This window comes from Aptenodytes forsteri, unplaced genomic scaffold (assembly GCF_000699145.1).
Source record: "Aptenodytes forsteri isolate BGI_AS27 unplaced genomic scaffold, ASM69914v1 Scaffold346, whole genome shotgun sequence".
NCBI lineage: Eukaryota > Metazoa > Chordata > Aves > Sphenisciformes > Spheniscidae > Aptenodytes > Aptenodytes forsteri.
Window position 1 is genome coordinate 1,522,316 of NW_008794078.1, and position 20,712 is coordinate 1,543,027.

Sequence of the window (20,712 nt, forward strand, 5' to 3'; positions counted from 1 at the left end):
TGGGAAGCATCGCTGGTGTCAGTAGCCTTATCTCTTCCCATCACTGTAACTTGCGGTGCCAGGACAATAACTTGGGCAGCATACCTTGCCCCATCCTTACGGCGTATGCTCCCCATCCATCATTCTGAAGCATGGGTTGTATCTTTAAAAACAGGACTTTGCCATCTAATAATTTTCCTGTGGATTAGACCTACAGCAACTAGATGAACTGATACAAACCCCTGTTCTGAAATTCATACCTGACAGGGCAAAAAGCAAAAGTATGTAGAAATAAATGTCACTGACTTGAGGGGAAAAATGTTTATTTCTAAAATGAAGTCTCCATTTAGAAGTTTTAACAATATGTAGTTGTGTTTCTTTAATTCCAGATCCTCAGTAGAGCCCATAAATGTTTTCCATATGTTAGCAAATAAATTTCTCCTGTCTTGTACATTATAAATCGTCCTCTCAAGAGATGCAATCTGAGTAAGACTAGCCATCCGTTCTGTCTCCGTTGGGGGAAACATTGTCATTGCAGCGGTCTGAGATTGTTCTGTTTGTCTTCATCCATCCAGCCTGCATCTTCAGCCTTCTTTAATTAACATTCATTTCAGAAATAACATTTAATAAGGACTGAATATATTCTGTAGTTCCTCAGCCACGGAATTTGCCATATAATTGAGTTCTTGTGCAAAATTTTTTCCTTAATCTACACTTTTACTTTCAATTACAGATAATAATCCCACATGACCATGAAGTGAAAAATGTGAATTGAGTCCAAGGAAAGAAAGGTCAATGTCTTCCAGAGTCTGCAGAGTGCCTGAAATGGTCTCTTTTAGCAACCCATCTGAAAAAGCAGAGGTGTTTGTTCCGAAATCTTATGACCAGTTCAGCTGAAACGCCGCTCGTGTTTTTCAGATAAATCCGCAGCCTTGTGCCTGCTTTAGTGCTAAAGAAAAGACACCCACTGGCAGGAGGAGCAACAGCTCCCATGTCAGTTCTGGTTTGTGAACCTGAAAATTACTTCAGTCCCCTTCTGGGTTAACGGGAACGTAAAGGAGAAAACAACAAAACTCAACCTTACTAAGTTTGATATGCATGCTACAATCATAGCTGTTTCATGTAATCAGTAATAATTTAAAAAAATCCTAGTTTTTGTGCAAAGTGAGACTTGCAGAATTTTGCAGGTAGAGCAGGCATGATCTAGAGGGGCATGGCTGAGCTACAGGGTTGCATTTCAAGACACCTAGACTTGATCCATCACTTCTCTTGCTGACTCCTGGCTAAACGCTTGTTTGCCTTGGTCCCCCAACTACAAGATGAGGAAAATATTCTCCTGCTTCACTAAGGTGATGTGGACAGATCTTGCTGCCACTGCCACTGCCGCCGCCACTTTTCTTCTCGGGCTTCCAGCAGAAGTCTTCAGACTCATGTTTACACCACAAAGTTGCGTGTTTGGAGCGATCCGGCACCCCTCATGCCTTTTTCTTAGCATGAACGCGTACTCCTGTGCTCGGGGATGTTCAAGTTAGGAAGTTTGTCATGTGGCTTGGACGCTGCTGACAGTCGTTTAAGAGACAGACACAATTACCCATTCTCCACCGTAGCGGTGCAGATTGTGGCAGATGTTAACATTACAGCCCTCCTTACATCTCCTCTGGTTCCTTAATTAAAAAAACAGATTTCTCCCTGCTGCCTTTCCATGAAACCTTTTCCCTACTTTCATCTCCCATGTGGGCCTCAAGCGTGTTACAGCCTCACTATTAAAATTTATAAGATTTATGTTAGTTAGATAAACACTAAATCTAATTTTTCTTGCTGGCTTTGTCGTTTCATGTTCAGATGGTTCTTTTAAAGAACCACTGGAGCTCTTTTTCTTTAAAGTAGATGTGTAGAAACCCAGTCCAATTACTTTGGAATATATTTGTAAGTTCTGTGTGATGCTGGAGCACCTCTCATCCCACCCCTCCATGGAAAATGATGTTGCCGAGAGTAGAGAAGCACTGAGTTGCAAGATTTATTTCTTTCACAAGTTGCGCTCGGGGATTGAGGAGCCGCAAGAGCCTGCAATTTCCTTCTTCTTAAGGCTAAGCTAGAGTAACAGAAAGGAAAAATGCCTTTTGGAGGAGCAGAGCTCTGTATGGGGGTGGGGGGGTGCAGTGCTTAGGTTGTCACCACGAGCAAATCCACTTTGTTTGCTCTCTGAGGCTGAGCAAAGCGATTAGGGGATTGTCACAGCGATAGGACTAGATAGCCTTACCTGTTATTCTTCCTGCTCAGCAGCCAGCTGTGCTGTGCATGTATGGCCGAAGGGTTCATTGCTGCTAGCCACATCCTCTTGATGTCTGGATTTTAGGCTTGCATTGTAAACCACAGCTATTCTAATTCAGATTTTAAAAGAAAAAAAAGTACTTGCCAAGAAGAGAGAAATTCACGCACAGAAACCAGGAGGCTCAAATCCTTCCCTCCAAAAAAAAAAAAAAAAGAAAAAAGCCTTTCCTGGCTTTGAGCAATGAACCGGACTAAGATTTATTCATATTTTTTATAGTTGGGTCTCTCAAGTTATACACAGAGTGCTCTGGGCATCCCCATCCTACACTTGAACAGTCAGTGCCACACCAACTTAGCAATCGCTCGTCATGTCTGAACACAGCTTTTGCTCTTCGCACTTCAGTGCTGTGAAATCTGCCTTGATTTGTTCCAGCAGACTGACTACCAAGGTAGTCCCAGAGTCTGAAGTAATTGGTTTATCTGTAGTTTAACTGGTTTTTTTCTTCCTCCGATTAATACCAGGGTATATCAGCTTCTCGGTGGAATTTTTCCTGCTTTTATGCCAGGGGTCAGGAGGCAGGACAGGTGCCACTAAAACAGTGAAAAGGTCCTGAATATCCAGCTATTTTAAGGCTAGCTTCTTTTTATTCCTCTTTTTTTGGCCTTTCTTCAGGTTAACTTTGCCTACAACAAATTCATGTCACTCAATGGGAATGGATACCGATGCTCAAAGAGATTTTTCAGTAGGGAAAGTCGAGTGGAAAGTTTTTCTCTGGCTGTCAGGCTTTTTTATAGTGTTGTGTTTCTCCCTTTCCTTCAGGACCTCCTGTTTCTTTTAAGTGATGCTGGAAATTAACCCATTTATTTTCTTACTCTTTCTACCACTACAAGCACGCTAATTTAATAATTACATTAGCACTCTGATAATTTAATATGATTGTCACTGAGATGGAGGTATCGCTGCTGTGATCTGGGGTGGCAGCTGCTCTTTTCTTTAAGTCCTTCAAAACTGTAGGGGCAATTACTATCTGCTTCAGCCTGTAGATTGTCCTTGCTCACTCGCAGCCTGTCATCTGGGCAGAAGGAAATAGGAAAATTACTGTGGTGTGGAGGTACGCAGTACATATAATCTGTTTATTCTTATGTATACAACAGATTCATGAGATGTAAATCAAGTGAAGAGCTAAGGGGAACTGATAGGAGAGAGAACCATGGGGTAGATTTGAAGCTTTATTTGCTTGCTTTAAAAGAAAGGAGGGTGAAGTAGAGGTCTTGCACAATTTATGTATTGCTTTATTGTATTTATCTTTTTTTTTTTTTTTTTGCTTTCGGGTCAATCTCTGGTGGGCAAAGCAGGCTTTTCTTGCTACACTGAACTTCAGTTGCTTTGGCACTATTTCAGTCTAAGGCTTTAAAACAATAAAACCTTTTTTTTTTTTTTTCTTTTTTAAACCAAACTGTATCAGTCTGGTTGTTTTACCACACAGAGTCTTCAAACTCCTGAGTCCCTGGCAAGGACGGGATCACCCAACCAGTACTGCAGCGCTTCCCTAGGGTCCGGCAGTTGCCACCGCGCTGGCAGGGAGATGATGGGAATGCGGTCGGAAATTTGGTGGGTCACAGGCACCCGTGTGCACTTTGTGGAGGAGGCAGAAAAGCGTTTGCTGTCACAAAACCAGACCCAAAGGAAAGGATGTGATTTCCACCACCACCACCATAGCCCATATACAGGCAGCGGTCCTTTGCTATAGATACCAGCCTACGGAGAGCTTGGGGCGTTTGGGGTGTCTGTGTGAAGACAAGGCAAGGAGCATCTCTTGTTCGGTAACAAATTATTAAGCAGAAAATATCTGTATTGCTATCAGTTATTCCAAGCCTCACTGTCATGTAATTTTTATGTAGCTAATTATAGCAGTGACTTGGATATGTCAAGCTACTTTGCTGAGGGTAAGCAATTTCTCTTGTCACAATTCTTCCGCTCAAGACTGGTTTTGTAGTGTATTTTCTGGCTCTGTACCGTTCCCACATACAAACACAGTTGGTCCTGCACTGGGATTGGGATATATCCTGCAGGAAACTGAAATATGATATTCTGCTGTGATGGAAGTTTCCTTATAGCTGTATCTTGCCAGAACTTGTAAGTGTTGTAATTTGTGCACCAGTTAAGTATTAGGTTTTGTTCAGTTTGCCCCAGCAGTTCAAAGGAGATTTTTGTCAGGTTTTTAAGTAATCTTCAGATTACTGAAAGCCTGTTTTCTTGTAATACGCAGTCACCTGAGGCTTCGGGATGAGAAGGGTCACCAGCAAACCTGCCTGTAGGATTCCCTGCTGATGAATTTGTGATCTGCATGCGTTGTAGCACCATTTCACACTTGCAGCCAGCTAGCTGCATGTTTGTCTTCCGAAAAAATAATTTGGCTGTGTAGTAATGTACTTAAACTATGTGATGAGTTAAAGTGTGAAGCTGTTTATGAGCATGTTCCCTTTTAATTCATCTGGAGCTGAATGCTTTAGTGCATTTGTGTGCTTAAGGCACAAATGTGTCAGAAACAAAACATAGCCAAGATGAAATTGCCCTTTCTTAATGTACAGTAAAACGGAGGGGGAAGAGATTTTTTTCTTTTTTTACTTTTTTTTTTTTAAAGGATTATTTTTTTAACATGGATCGGCTTACTAGTTGGACTTAGCGCATGGCCCCGCAGGCAGCAGCAGCAGCCCAGATAAAGGGGGGATGCGGGGGGGTGAGCATCCAGAGGAGGAGCCCGAATTGCTGGCTGCCAACAAAGCCATCCATGGGACCCCTTGCTGCAGGTGGGCTTTGCTGTTCCTCCCCAAAAGCAGTCACCGTGGCCCTTGCTATTTCCCTTGCATAGCTCTGATCCCTCGCCCTCAGCCAGGAGGAGCGTTTGTAAGTACAACTTGTCTTTTCCGTGTTTGCAGCGCGGCGGTTTTGCCTACCTCGGCTTGTCAATGGAGCTTCGCAGACTGGGTTTGTGGCCTTCTCGTTTTGGGCTTGCTTTTGTTCAGCTGTGGTTCCCCAGGCATTTCTTCAGCATTATGTAAGGGGGACCTGATTTAATTGAGGCAAGACGCCTGTGCAAAGCAAGTTATTTTCCAGCCAACTCGGTTCCCCCCACCTTGCTTTTGCAGCCCAGCCGTGCCAAGAGCGGAGCTGGCGTGGGGGAGCAGGAATGAGGTTGCAGGGGTTGTTTTAGTGCCGTATGTGAAACCACAGCCGAGGGATGCAACTTGACTGATGCATTCTCAGCCTCGGTGCTGCTGAGAGCCAGCGGAGCGGAGAGGGGCTCCTGCCGTCCCCCTTTTACCAGCACGGCTGACCCCGCGCTGAGCCAGCCCGGGGAAGTGAACCAAAAACTAGCCCTATAAAAGAAAGTGAATACTTTTCCGGTGGTTTAGCTCCTCAAGCCAGCTCGCTGTACGGCCGGAGAAACAGAAGTGCTGGCTCAAGGGAGACTGTAGGAGTGATCGGCTAAGTGGGCAGCAAAAAACCTTTGCCACCCTGCTAATACTCATCATGCTGCCCGAAATTCATCATGTACCCCCTGGCCGTGGATACACCACCTTCTGCAAGACAGCTTCGCTGCAGACCTTTGCTGTGCTTGTGCCAGTGGTACAAGTGAGGTGGTTCTTGCACGTGTGGCTGAGCCTGGCATAGTATTTATGGCATCTTCCTCCTTCATATTGCCACTGCCACATTAATCCTTCAATTGAGACAAGAAGGAGACGACAGGATAGCTGAGGAGGTGTTGATGGGCATGTGTTATGGCCAAATGTTCTGCTCTTACCTTGAAGATACATAGTTGGTATTACTATAGTTTTCCATTAGGTTCCTTCTTTAATCCGGGCTATGCAGTTAGCTTTTTTGGCCGCAGGGTGCTTGAAAACTTTGCAAAGACAGAAAATGGCCTTTTCTGTTATTTTCATATACAACCTAAGGAAGTCGCTTTCCGCAAGCAGCTATATTTGTAAGCTGCAATCTCTCCTGCTGCTGTGTTCAAACAAAACACTTTGTCCTGTGGTGCTTGCGGTAGGAGGCACCGGGGACCCTGGCCAGATTCAGAGTGTCTCACCCAGCCCCGGGCGCCGCCTCTGAAGGTGACAGGCAGAGTGGACCCCACGCGGGGTGTAAACACGGTTGGAAAGAGGCAGCCTTGGCCGGGGGACAGAGCGATGATTGACAACTTCCCGTGCTGCAGCAGAAAGGATTAGGGAATTGCTGCCCGGCACATAACCTGGCAGCGCTGGTGAGGCCGGAGGGATGCAGGTCTGGAGCGAGCGGGCAAAGCCGTGCTCAGCCCCGGCATCCCAGCCTCTCTGCGTAATTTAGAGGGGGGGAAAGTATTTGGCTCCTGGTGCCGAGCTGGAGCATCCGTCATGGCGGTGATATGAAGGAGGCTGAGTCGGAACCGTGGGGCAAACGACTATGTTGCCCTGCTCTTCCTGAGGGAGCCTATAATTTCCACATGCTGTTTAAACACTGGCAAATCTAGTCTGAATCTGTTGTCTCATGTAACAGGTAGAAAAGTAAAAAACCAAAACACAGAGAGTTCAGGCCGTTTGGAGCGCGTGCCCGAGTTTTGCTAGTCTGACCATAATTTGGTTGCATCCTCTCAAATGTTTGGGTTTTTTTTTTTTGTTTGGGGTTTCTTTTTTTGGAGAGTTTGGAAAGGAAAAGGAGGAGTTTGGTAAAGCTAAACAATGAATGAGGCTTCAAGAATGATTTTCCTTTAAAGTGGTAGGCTCCCCCTTTCACCCATTTAAAGAAAGAAAAAAAGCCCTCTGGCAAAATACTGCAGGATGGTACTCCCCCACCCCCCCTACCCCCAGGCATGTGTTTGGTTGTAACTGAGGACAAACAACAGAATACGTGAGTCCGGGGAGCTCAAAATGGACCTCTGCCCAGTACAGAAATGCATTATAAACAACTGCATCTAAACAGCCCTGTTTCCTTCCCTCACCTGCCTAATGTGTTTTGCCAAGGGTCTGCTTGCCCTGTATCTTGTAAATATTTTACGAAAATTAAATCAGAAGTGATTATAGGGAGCAGTTCATCTGTCTCTGGTTTTGTCTGCAAAAGGAGAAGGAAAGGCAGAAGTAAGTAAGTACCATTGCATTTTTAAGCGGAGCCTGACATATTTGCAGTGCATGTGAAGAGGGTATTTTAAAAGTTTGCATCAGCTGTTGGATTCTATTTTGGTGATGAATTCCAGCTAAAATAACGTGGATGCTCTTAACTGTGTGAATAAATGACCCCTAACTGACTTCTTAAAATATCATATCAGTCTGCTGTGGGAAGTCTGCATTTAACTGTTTTTTTTCCCCTCCGTTTGTAACCTGGTGTATTATATAGGAGGAGCACGCTGCTGAATTTAGAGGCTGAAGTGTTGAATTTGTACATAGCAAAGACATTAATGATGAATTAGGTGCACTGATTCTTTTAGCTTAGCTAATCTAATTTTCATTAGCATTTTTCTTCCCCTGGAGTCTTATTTCCCCCCCTACCCCACCCCACCTCGCCCCCTTGGAAATTTCTATATAGAAGAGCTGAGATTCAGTGGTGAGTTATGTGGAGCCATCTGTTCCCGGCTGCACTCAGCAGCAGTGCAGGCTCCTGCCATCCCCTGTGCACGTCCAGTGTTTAACACCCCCCAGCTGAGCTTCGCTCCTTTATTTCCTAGCATCCCTACCCGTCTTCCAAAAGGAAAGCTTCTCGGCAGCTTTGGATGTGCTAAGTTGCCTGTTAGCACCTTAAAATTAGGAGCTAGAGCTTTCTAAATTAATTGCAGCTATGCTGATGACAAGTGGGTCAAAGATGGAAGACTTTAAAGAGGAGCTGGCACCCACCTCCCTCTCTAGACTCCCCCGTCTCTGCCCCCTGCTTCGCCTGGAGACCCTCCTGTGCCACGAGGGCACAAGCCTCAATGGGTGGTCAACTGGGGTCAGGGAGCTGATACGAAAATGATTTTGGGCTGGATTCCTGTGGTCCTCCACCCAAGCACGCGCACTGAGCAGGTGGTGGGACCAGTGGGAGGGAGAAGCAGGGACCATCACCTCCCCGTGGCGGTACGGACCTCGGTGGCCGTCTCTCATGGCCTTAGCAGAGGACAGCTGTGGTAACGTGGCTAATATTACTTGTTAGAGGAGGGAGGCTTTGCTAATCTTCACGGAGCTGTACAAACACAAATATTGGGCAGCTGATCATCCCGACAATGCTGTAGTCCGCACCAAGATGTCATTTCCAAGGCATAAACAGATTAACGGAGCCCTTTATGCAAAAAGGAAAAGCCTCCCTCTGTCCCTAGATGGTTTTAAGCAATTGGTTGGTTTAAACAGTTCCCAGGTTTAGGTAAAAAGATCCCGCTGAAGTAACATAGTTCATCTCAGTGTGGAGAAATCCAGTCAGGCCACAGCAAGGAGGAGTTACAGGAGTGGAGACGGAAACATAGGAGTCCTGGTAAGGAGAGGCTCTCCAGATTGACGAGGATGCGAGCGCCTCCCACTCTCACCACTGTACCGTGGGATTGCTCTGCTGCCTGGGGAGCAGCCCCAGTAACTGGGGCTTGTGGTCTGGGGTTTTTACCCTTACAACGTTCTGGTTTTCCCTTATAAGTACCTGATGCACAGACTTTTCCTTCCATTGAAGCGGTGCTCTAGCCGAGTGGTGCAGTAAGGGCAAGGCGAGGGGTATCATATGGGAAGGAAATGTTGTGTGGACCCGCTCACAGCCTCTGGTCCTGGGCTGAGTCTGAGCAAAATGGGGTACTGTCTTACTTCAGTCCTCCTCTGACTTTTGCAGGCATTTCTCTTTGTATCTGTTCAAATGCCTGCTTTTGCAGAGATGCGTCTGACACCTTGCATCACTGGCAAGTAGGGAAACAGGAAAATCTCATTGAGGTTTCCCCCTTACCACATCTGAGCGTTTGCCGTATCATTTAACTGTGTCCGATTCTCATATATTCTTTTTACTCCTTGAAGTGAGCCATTAAGCCACATCTGTGGTCCATGCAGAACTGACTGATGATGCCAGAATCGGGTTTAGCATTAGCTTAATGGAGATGATCTTGTGCACCGAGTCCTTGTAAACATTACTTAAGTTTTGCTGACTTAAGACAGCACAGCCACCAGCATCTTTCTGGCACTAAAAGCTGTAACCACAAAACTTAAAAATAAAAAAGGTAGCAGTAAAACTAGCTGGCTTTCTGCACTTCATATTGGTATTTGTGTAAGTGGTGACTAGGAAACAGTCCAAACATTTGAGAAATTATAGCCCTGTTCTGGTTTTAGAAAAATCTGAATCCATGCTTATTGTAATGGTTGTGTACAGCCAATTGTTCTTTGAACTGTACTGGAATATGATCTAACACAAAGCTTTTCCTTCAGACTCTCTGCTAGAGAATAGATTCAGCTCCGGCAGTCCTCAGTGGATGAGAGTGTCAAAACGTTTCAAAAGTGTATGGAAGCGATTTTCTTCAATGCATTTCTATCTTGTCTTCAGTGATAGGAAACAAACAGAAATTTGACAAAAGCATTTTCTTCCGTGGCTTTATATTGCCATAACAAATTAAAAGCTTGTGTTCAGGAGACAGGAGTCTCAAATCTTAAAAGATTTTTCCACACTGAAGCTTTTTTTTAATACTTAGATAATCTAAGCCCCCTTTGAAGTGGGCTGTCCTGAGTACACGGGGCACACGTAGAGGTAGATGGAAAATGTCAACTGTTTCTTTTTCTAATTTTCTTGAGTAGAGAGAAAAAGGTGTTTTGAGACAAAATTTAGGATTTTTGCTGTTCCCCTCTCTGTGAAATTCAAAAGTGCTATATCTCTTTAGGCTTTAAAAAAAAAAAAAGCTGGGGGGGAAAGGAAGGACTTGTTCTGGCAAGATTAAGCTGAGGGAGTTCTGGGAGACTATATTTTATCTTAATTTCTTTGGAAAGGTGGAAGTTTCTTTGCCATGCGTCCGAAATAACTCTCAGACTTCCTCTTTGTGAAGTTCATAAACAGCGGAGGCTCTACAGATAAACTTCAGATTGGAGCTTAGCTCAGTATTGCTCGCTTGCTGTACTGTTTCACCGACTTTATCATTTTTCCTTTCCGTATTGATAGCACAGCTGTGTTTTCCCTTATTCCAGCAAATGAAAAGGGCCAAGCAAAGAAGAACTGGCTTGTGCCGGGGCTCCCAAGGGATTGCACCTGGGCAGAGCACACAAACAAAGGGCTCTGGCTGCCTGTGGGGAGCTCATCGCGCGGGTCTCAGCTGGAGGTGGTGGAGCTCTGGCCAGGGGGAGGATGCAGCTTGCTGGCTGTCATTGTTCCAGGCTCATCCTCAAGCCATGAATTGGTGAGGGAGCTGGGTTTCTTGTCCTGGGGACAGCGGCGATGTCTTTTCAGATGACGAGATGGCGATGGGCTCCTCTTTAACTAATGTCCAGGCTTCCTGAAGTGAACACAGGAGCTGCTGAGAAGAGGTTTGGCTGTTGCAGAAGGCTGCCTTGGTGAAGATGAGACATTGAGCCCCCACCAAGTTTTGCATTTCCATGCTGTGTGTTGACAGTCCCCCTCAGATACAGGTGATGCAGTGAGCGGGCTTGCAGGGCAGTGGGAGATGAGCAAAGCGGAGCGTGGCAATAGAGAGCAGGTCGGCTTGTAGAGGGCTTGTGCTTTGCAAAGGCCAGGCTGGCACGGGTTTTCGATTCCTTTAGGACTGAAACTCCTTGAGAAACTACTTGTTCAACATCATGATACTTCTATTCTCCCTTGTCCTCTCCACCTCATGTAACCATTAAAATCCTAGAGGGGAAAAAAACCCATCTTGTCTTGCGTGACCCACAATTATTTTTGACAGCAAACTTACGAATGCTTCAGCTGGCTCAGAGCACTTCTGGAAGTTACAAGTGACAGAGCTCCATAATTTCCCTCTGGCAAGTGATTTCTGACAAGCTGCCACAGATTGTATTGCTTCATAATTTTGAGATGAATCTTTCTTCTTTTTCGTAGTCACCCTTGGATGTTGTATCACACGGGGTGAACCTATTCTGTAAAGCCATTAGAGGCAAGGTGATCAGTCCAGTTCAGGAGCAGGCTTCTTTTTCTCATTGGTTTTTATGATAGATGCTTATCTCAGAATATGACTTAGGCACCTGATTAGCCGGCCGTTCTTGTGTAACAAATCCATTTCAATGAGAAGTAAACTGCGGTAAATGATTAACATAATCTTCTTTACTAATGACTAGGGTTTTTTAATTTAATGAGTCACTTCTGAAAGTCTGAGGGGGAAACAGAGACACTTTTTTTATTTAAAATGATCACAGTGCAATCATTTGCATGTAGAAGCCCGGTGTTGTTTCTCAAAGCAGCCATATCTAACATGCGGTACGTGTGCTCGCTCAGATACGTACAGCTCACTTGCAAAAGGAAATGTGTTGTACAGGTTTTATAAAATTACTATTATGGTCGTGATTGATGATTTTGTTATCCGAGCAGTGAAACCACAAGACTTCGCAACCGCCATAACAATCGCAAAACTCTAGTACGTGCGGCACAAATTTCTGTAATTGAGCATTTGAGGGCGTGTTAAAACAGAGTTTCTTACTGGACTCCCTGTTCCAACAACTTTAGTTCTGGGTTCATTTCTCTTATGTGGCTACTGGGCATGTTTTCAATCGTTTCCCCTCAAAAACAAATACTGGAGCTGGAATGGTTTCAACAGCTTCATAGGAAGACAGTGTTTCTCTGACAGACCGGTGGCTCGATGGTTTGGGACATGTTTTTCCATTGGTGAAATAGCCTGGCTCTGGAGACCACGTCCTTTCTAGATGTATTGCTGTAGGTGAGTGTGTTGTATTTGGGTGACCTGCAACAAACCTCTCACGTCTCCCGCTTCCACCATCCTTCCCAAAATTTTCACTGCTATGCTGGTGGTAGAAAATCCCAGCCAAGACCCAGTCTTGTCATGGAAGACAGTTGTTGTTCCCTGCTTCCATCACTGATGAAGTCTTGCCATCATTTGTTCGTAGTGGCACTTGGCTGAGAGAGTGCCTTTTCTTTGAGAACATGCCTGATTTTCGCAAGTCACCAAGTCCGGGTTCAGTCTCAGTGGAGTGGTACTGAGAGAACAGTACGCTTTTGAAGGCCTGAGCATCATCATGCCTTTGATCCTCAGTCACTTATTTTCTTCTGAGGGTTTCCGTATGGCTTCTTGAACCACATTTTAACTGTGGGCTCTGCCAGAAGTACCTCCTTCTGTTTGAACCTTATCTGAGCCTGTTCCAGCGAATGCCTCGCGATCTTCTCTTCTGAAGGATACCAGAAGAATAATCTCTTCCTACTCACGTTCCCATGGGACTCACGATTCAGTAGACTACTTCTTTTCCCATCTTCATGGTCCCTTCCATCATCTCTCTTCCAGGCTGGAGAGACCCAGACTATTTAGTTAGCTGTTGTTGAGAAGCCGTCCCGTGTCCTCGATTGTCCTGACCTGTGAGTTTGCCATGGTGGAAAAACCCTTACTGACACAGGGTGGGGCAGAACTGCAGACAGGCTGGGGAAGCACAGCAGATACATGCAGTGCCTTGATGATCACCTTTGTTGCCGCTGCTTTTTTTTTTTATCTGTTGCTGAGCCACCAAGCTGAAACTGTCACAGGGCTGTCTGTTTTAACCCCAAGACCTCTTTCCTGAGCAGCGATAGCTGGCTTAGAGTGCATCATTGTACATGTCAGATCAAGGTGTTTCCGTCACTTTGCACTTTAGGGGTAATTATTTTTTTTTTTTTAAATCCAGTCTCTCAGCATTACGAGATTCTTAAGCAAGTTTTCACGGTCAGCTTTCATTTTTAATCCCTTGAATAACTTAAGTTTCATCAGAAAACTGTGTCATCTTGTTGTTCACTCGTCTCTTCAGATCATTGATGAGTATGCACAGGTTCCCAACCCGCACAAGCCTGTGGGGTTCATTGGTGACCTTTGCTTGGGAGGGGGGTGTATTTTCTACCTTTTTTTCCCAATCTTCAAACCATTCATTCCTATGTGTCGGGAGCCTTCTCTCTTCTCCTACAGAAGTTTGAAGCTTTGATGGGGGACCTTGTTGGAAAGTAAAAGTTCTTATCCCAGCTGATGGTCAGCAAGGTAACCCTGCAGACACTGCATTTGTCAACCAGCTGCCTTTAGCGTCGCCAACCAGGAGGCAGCGTGAACTTTTTTATGGACGAGTGAGCGGAGACCTGGTCTCGGATAGCTTGCTTTCTCCCTTTCTGGGTGCTTAGAATAAGTGTTTGTGTTGGCAAACTGCCCCTCTAATCTGAGGACATTGAACGTGGAAATGCAGCAATTTTTAATAAGGTGAAAGCAGAGGCCAGAGCTGCAGCCTCTGTGGTATGCTGCAAACAGGTTTTGTAGCCATGTCAACACATGTGGAGGAGAGGCTCGGTTGCCCTGCCGGGTCTGAAGGAGAATAAGGTGTGGAGGAAAGCAAGGGTAGTTAAGAATCAGGCAAGATAAAAATCACTACAGCCTCTTTTCCAATTGCCTGTTGCAGAAATACTGCCTTCCCCGAGAGGCAGCAAATAGCACACTGTTCGGAGGGCTGGTTATAGCTCCCAGCTGCCCCGCTGAGATTATCTAGCAGTTATATCCAGTTTGGGATTTTTATTTTCATCTAGGAGGGTGAGGGGGTTGCAGGCCAGTATGTGCAATCTCCTCCAGTTGGGTAATTTTCCCAGGCTTCGTTATTTTGACCACGAGCACCCACGATGTTTTCGGAGCATATCCACGAAAGGCTTGTCCCAGCAGGGCTCGGCCGCGGTTCCAGTGAAGGTGAAGGGTCCTGCTGGCTGGCACGGCACCGTGTTAAGGCCCTGCCTCCTTTTTGGTTCATGCCAGTCAAAGTTTAACTTTGAGAGCATGCTGCAGGCTGAGGCTGCCCAGACTATGGGGTGTGTGCCTTTCTGTTGTTGTTCCGAGAAACTTAAATTACGGCATCTGGGTCTGCACCGCATACAGCACTGCAAAAAGGTACTCGTATGAGGCAGCTGTTGTAACTAAACCCTAATTCTTCTCAGGTTTTCCAAATAGGTTGGAAGCTTAATGTTATTATGAAGTACTTGCTTGTAGAAGCCGCTCATTTTCTTTTGAAATGTTCCCAAAATGTGGTAGATATTGTAGGACCTAAAGTTACAGGCACAAGAATTAGCTTTGAAGGGTTTATACCCCAGATGTGAAGTGCCTTTGTCTAATAAGTTATGAAGACTGGGCTGATGAAACCACTTTTTAAAAAGAGCCTGAATATCAGTGCAGTTACATTTTAGAAGTGTTAACTATCTGAAGAGTTGTTCTGCTTCTAGGTACTTGTTTAAAAAAAAAAAAACAACACCAAAACAAACACATGCATTAAAAGTCTGTTCCTAATGGGTGGGTCAGCCATTCAAAACTCATCCTGCTTGTTGTACCTCTCAGATGACCCAGCCTGGCTTGACATCACACTGCAAACAGATCTGTGTATTTGCTTTCAACAAAGTAAGTTGGGAGTTCAGTGCTTCTAAGTGCTACACCGGTTAAAGAGGATCAACATCTATTTTGTGTTGTAATGCTTTAAGGTGTGCTCACCTTTGGACAGAGTCTTGCAGAGTGTTGTTTTCAGAATAAACAAATATCCACAATGAGTGTTCTTGTATTCTTGGAGTAAGAGACGTGTCTAGTACGATTCATTGGAAAATAATATTTAGAGAGTGCATTCTTGACAAGGAGAGAAGGTTTTTCAGGTAAAACCAGTCTTCTCCCACTACCGATACAACTCTTCTCCACTCTTGAGGTTGTGTCTCTAGTTAACTGTTGTGGCAAATGGAAACCTTTCCCTTGGACTCGTCGTAGCTGCAGCACAGCTTGTTAGTTGGAGGGGGATGGAGATTTTTCGTAGTTTAAAGCACCAATATTTTAGGCACGTGCAATGTTACAGTTCTTCTGACCGTTGTGCATGGAGACTCTTTTTCCTGCTCCTGATCTGTGACTGCATTTAACAGCTGTCCTCTGATATTCATGGTAATATGAAAAAGCCCAACCAATCTATGAAAAGAATTAATGGGCAAAATCCTGAATGTCTAGATACTGTATGAAAACTATTTTAACCAAGGAAGGGCTATGGAGAGAGGATGGCTAAGACTGGTACCCCACTGTGTATTTCTCCAGGAGGTGAAATACGTATATTAAGAAGCTGCGGGTATTGGCAACAGCGTGTTATTGTGTGATATTTCACCCTTTCATGATCATTGTTGTGTAATGAAGTAACTAATTAACCTAAAGAAAGTGCTCACCGTGAGCCAGGAATGTATAAAAACACAAGGTAACATTCATTGCACATTAGAGATTAGGGACAAAACGAGGAAAAAAAAACTGAAGTTTTTAAAGGAAAGCTGATTATTCAAGTAGCCTGTGATGAACTGGAATTCAGTGAGTGTTTGGAGAAGAACGTGTAAAGGAGTTTTTGGCTTAATAGGATGCCTGCAGGTTAACAAAATTGCCAGTATTTTTGTAGTCTGAGTAACTAGTGGGGGTACAGCCTGGGCACACAGATGCTCTGTCTGACTCTGCCCGCAGGACTTACACGATTGCATCATTTGAGGGAGTTTAACTTTGCTCTTCAGAGGTAGCTTCTAGTGTGAACACTCATCAACCGGCAATGCCCAGTATAACAAATAACATGCCAAGCGAATATGAGTGGTGTTGGTGAATATGTCACGGGTAGGCTATGGCATATTATTTTTCCATGTGTGTGGCGACAGCTTTTATGGCCTGGCAACAGATCTGCCTCTTTCAAGTATTTTATGTGAAACTTTATGAAGCTGCCTGCTGTCAGGTGTTGCCAATATTGCAGGTGTGTGCAAAGTCAGTGAGTGGCAAAACATCTCTTTTAATACCGTGTGCAGTAACAGCTGAATGTATGACGATTTTTTTCCCCCCTTTCCATTTAAAACAGAATGCTACAGATAGCTCCTCTAACTCCTCTCAAAAAAGGGAACAGCCTGTGCGAACTCTGGCTTCTCCTGCATCCTGCGAACATCGAAGAATTTGCACTCGTGGACACCTTCACGACCATTATAGCTCTGACCACTACCATCTAGAACAAGTAAGGTTTCTTCCCAGTGTTGCCACCTAAAGGGCTGTGTCTGCTATAACTAAGACTGGTGTTTGGTTTTCCCCCACATCCCTGAAAGACCCCCCTCTTCCTTTCTCCCCCTTTCCTTCTCAGTTAGCTTTAAATGGCTTCCAATTATAAAAAAAAAGGGGGGGGTTGTACTGTGATTTAATACGTTATGTTGTACCATGTGCACACAGACCATTGTGGGTCTGTGACAGTTGTACTCATTCCTGAGCCAAAGGCTGAAACTCTGTGATGGGTCATGGTGAAGGACGTACAAAGAAGGAAAGACAAAATTGTTAAATACTGGCTTTTCACTAAGCAAGGAGACAGTGATTGCTGATAGCAAAGTGAGCTTATTTATCTTTTCTCCCTCTTCATCTGCATTCCTACTTCCACAGTCAGTACCGCGATCCTACCGGCACGTCAACTTTCCAGACGATGATGAGGAGATAGTGCGCATCAATCCTCGGGAAAAGATTTGGATGACTGGATACGAGGACTATCGCCATGCCCCAGCACGAGGAAAGAATTTTGATCCTGATGACATGGACTCCTACGTACGTTTTGCCAAAAGCGAGGCCTCAAAACACGAATACACTTATCCTTATGTAGACAACTCGGACTTTGACCTGGGTGAAGATATCAAGGGTGCTGTGATAAAGACTCAACCTGTCAAATTCAAGCCCAGGCGGAAGGAAGATGGTGAGAGGTCGCGGTGCGTGTACTGCAGGGACATGTTCAACCATGAGGAGAACAAACGGGGTCAATGCCAGGATGCTCCAGACCGCGTCAAGACTTGCATCCATCGAGTGAGCTGTATGTGGTGCGCAGACACTATGCTCTATCACTGTATGTCCGACCCAGAAGGAGACTACACAGATCCTTGCTCGTGCGACACCAGTGATGAAATGTTTTGCCTCCGGTGGATGGCCCTTATCGCCTTGTCTTTCATTGCTCCATGTATGTGCTGTTACTTGCCGCTTCGGGCTTGTTACCACTGTGGGGTCATGTGCAGGTGCTGTGGTGGAAAACACAAAGCTGCTGGATGACTACAGATGCATTCAAAGTGTTACGTTTTTCCTGTAGTTCAAGGAACACTTTGGTTTTGGAGCATTGAGATCACTCACTTTGATGCAGCCACTGTGCCCAACAGCATCCAGAAACCACCAGTTTGGATCACTTTACATTTGGTCGTCTGGGGTTCACACTGCATTGATTTGCTCATCAAGTGTTCTAACTAACTAACCTACAGCATAGACTTTTGTATTATTAATCTGTAATCAAAACAGACTGTCTTGTACATGTTTATATATTTTTTTTTTTCCAGTTAAAATGAGTTTGAGAAAAGAACTGCTTTAAATGGTGGTGGATTGTAGAACATCTCCAGGTTGTGTCAGTCTTGCCTCTGCTTGTGTGGTACCATCAGCGTGTTAGCAAGCTTTGGCATTTCTAGAAACGGGGTGGTGTAGTGAATGAAATCTCACTTGGAAGGTATTTTAACTTGCCGTCAAGTTATTGGGTGTGTATAGAAGGTGTGCTAGTAACAAACTTGTACCACAACACAGTATTTCTGTCACTGGTTTTCTTTGGGTTTTTTGTTCTGTTTTCCAAAGCCAAAATAGCCATCTAAGCTGCAGTTTCTCTTCTAGAGTCCATCGTCATTTCCTTCAGCAAACATCTTAAATTATTTCTCTGTTCCTAAAGCTCTGTGAACAGAAAGCAAGGCTCAGTTACCATAGTCACATAACCATTGAGAATCTGGTAGTTCTCCTTACCTGTAATCATTTCAGACCACTACTTGAAAGGGAAACTTAAATTTTAGGGTTTTCTTTTTTCCCTAAATAACATTGGAAAAAAAACAACTGTGTTTTCAGAGTTCTGCCCAAAAGAAAGGGAACTTCTTCATTAGCCAGCCATGTAATGATCTGTGAATAAAACACTAAGGTTCCAGATGAGGACAATTGTTGTTATGCAAAGAATTACTAACAATGCAATGTCAAAAGCACTATTATGGCAATTCTGGGGAAATGCTGCATTAAGTGGTGGATTATATGGAAAATCGTATTTGTTTGTTTGTTTTCTGTATGATACATGAGCATGAGAACATATGCGTCCACGGTAGAAACTACATTTAGCAATCTAAACAGGTATTTAAAATCAAAAGCCAGGATGTTAACCACCGCTTCCATTTCCTGACCTGCGGTCCCAATCCTCCAGATGCTTACACATGTCTCAACATATCGCGCGTGCAACTGGCGTTTCTGTGAGTCTGTGTGTAGGATTAAGCATGTGAATCTTTGCAGGAGCCAGACCGAAGCGTCTCCCTGGCTTTCCCCTCCCCAGTTCACCACCCAGATTTATCAAGTGGATGCATAAGGTGCATACAGCAGGATAAGATTACTTTAATTTTTTTTTTTTAAATGTCATGTTGTCTTGTGTACAAGGCTTGTAATTAGCTTGGAAAAAGAGTATTTTTCTAATATATTACAAGGAATAGCCAAATAATTTTTATTAAAAAAAAAAAAAAGATTTAGCGTAGTGAGCTCTAACTAGCATAGTACAATCTGAATACTTTGAGGCAGCTAGGGATTGGCTTGTCAAAGCTGGCACTGCTGTTCCTGCCAGAAATTCTTTCTGCAGGCAGTAAATTGCCAGTGGGCGCATGTCCTTTCCCTCCCTCTATTGCACATTGACATCAGTCTTAAAAAGAGAGGAATTTTTTTTTTTTATATTAATTTGCCAAATAAATTTAAAAGGAACGCTTGCCATTCTTTCTTGGTGGAATGTCCCAACGGTTCCTCTGAGAGTTAATCACAGCTTTTTAGTCAACGATGAATTAAGTATGCAATGTGCTTATACACTATAGAGTTCGGTAGGCTTAATTCGTAGCAGTTGCTGGGGATCTTTTCGGTTGGGGAAAAAAAAAAGAATGATAGTGGAAAAGGGATGGAGTGTTACACTCTGGGTGATGTGTCTGGGTTTGCTGAATGAAATATAAATATTTTGTGCCTAATAGCAGTTGACAAATCTCTCAATGGTGTCTAGTAAACATCAAGCCAGCCTCAACAAAAATAAAATTAATGGAACAACCTTTTCCTTTTATTTCTGTTCTCAAAGTTGTTTCATGTAAACAAACATCTGTAAGATCTTCTCTCTATAAAGCACAACACTACAAAAAGATCTTACAGCTTTTTGTCCGGTCTTGAAGTGCCCCTATTTATTTAAGTAAAGTAGACATACTCCAAGCCTTTCTGTATGTCTGGAAATAAAAGTTTAAAAAAAAAAAAATCCCTCTTTTTTTTTTAAATTTTTTTCTTCCCCTCCTTCCTTCTTCTTTCTCTTGGGTTTTTGTAATACTTGTAGATTTTGCTGCGTGTGTTATTTGGTTTGTGAAGGCAGTGGTGTAAGGGCACAATGATAGAAATGGGTGTTTTTTTGTAAATATTTCTCCTTAATTTCCACACTGCTGCTGAACAGTGTGTAGCGTTCTCCCAGTCAGCTTTGCAATACTGACATCAATCATTTGAGAGAAATTATTCAGATTTTATTTTTGTATCTGTGGTAACAAAACATTAACCAAATTTTTTTTTCTGTTGTGGAAAGTTTTTTTTGTTGTTGTTTTTTCCAAGCTATCGCTCACGTTAACAAATTAAAGTGCCTGAAGCCTCATCATTATTGTATCTATATACTAAAAGTTAAAACCCTGTTGTATTGATTTTTATAAGCCTTTTTACCTCTGTGTAAAAAAAAAAAAATATATATACAAGTGTATGATGTACATTTTAGTTCTTAACTTCTTTTTTTATTGTTTCTAATATGTATGATCAGTGTAGCTATTGCTTTAAAATGTACCATGTAAATATAAATACATCATATCAAAATGACACAATTTATTGTTATTTGGCTGGCTGAAAAATGAGGGGAAAATGAAACGGTGCCGGGAAACACGGGGCCATCGCCAGAGCCACCTCCCCAAGACCCTGGGGTTTCTGAGGAAAAAAAAATGGATTTATTTTACATTTTGGTGTATGCTGCTAGCCTTGGGCACGGGCCATACTCGCCCAAACAGAGCGGGGAGCATGGGGGCAGGTGTTTTTTCAAGTGTGTTTTAGGTGGTTTTCAGAGGTTTCGCATGTTTTGGGGGAGGACACCCCCAGGGCAGCCCGGCCTGGTGGCACTGCGCCCCAGGAGGCCCTGGCAGCCATGACAGCGGCCGAGATTCCCCTCCTGCTCTCCCTTCTCTTCTCCCCGGGCTCTCATCTCATGCACTGCTTTGGGTTGGGTTAAATACGCCACGGGGACTCTTTTATTTTA

At 44.0% G+C, this 20,712-nt stretch overlaps 1 protein-coding gene across 1 annotated transcript in view; it reads left to right on the forward strand.

Annotated features, from left to right (window-relative positions):
• The window catches only part of SPRED2 (sprouty related EVH1 domain containing 2), a 28,995-nt gene extending 8,714 nt beyond the window's left edge, over positions 1 to 20,281 (forward strand). The window contains exons 4-5 of the mRNA XM_009290845.2: positions 16,234 to 16,383; positions 16,797 to 20,281. Coding sequence (XP_009289120.1) covers positions 16,234 to 16,383; positions 16,797 to 17,447 — 801 coding nt within the window. The 3' untranslated portion in view covers positions 17,448 to 20,281. The remainder of the gene's footprint in view (positions 1 to 16,233; positions 16,384 to 16,796) is intronic.
• The last annotated feature ends 431 nt before the right edge of the window (positions 20,282 to 20,712 follow it).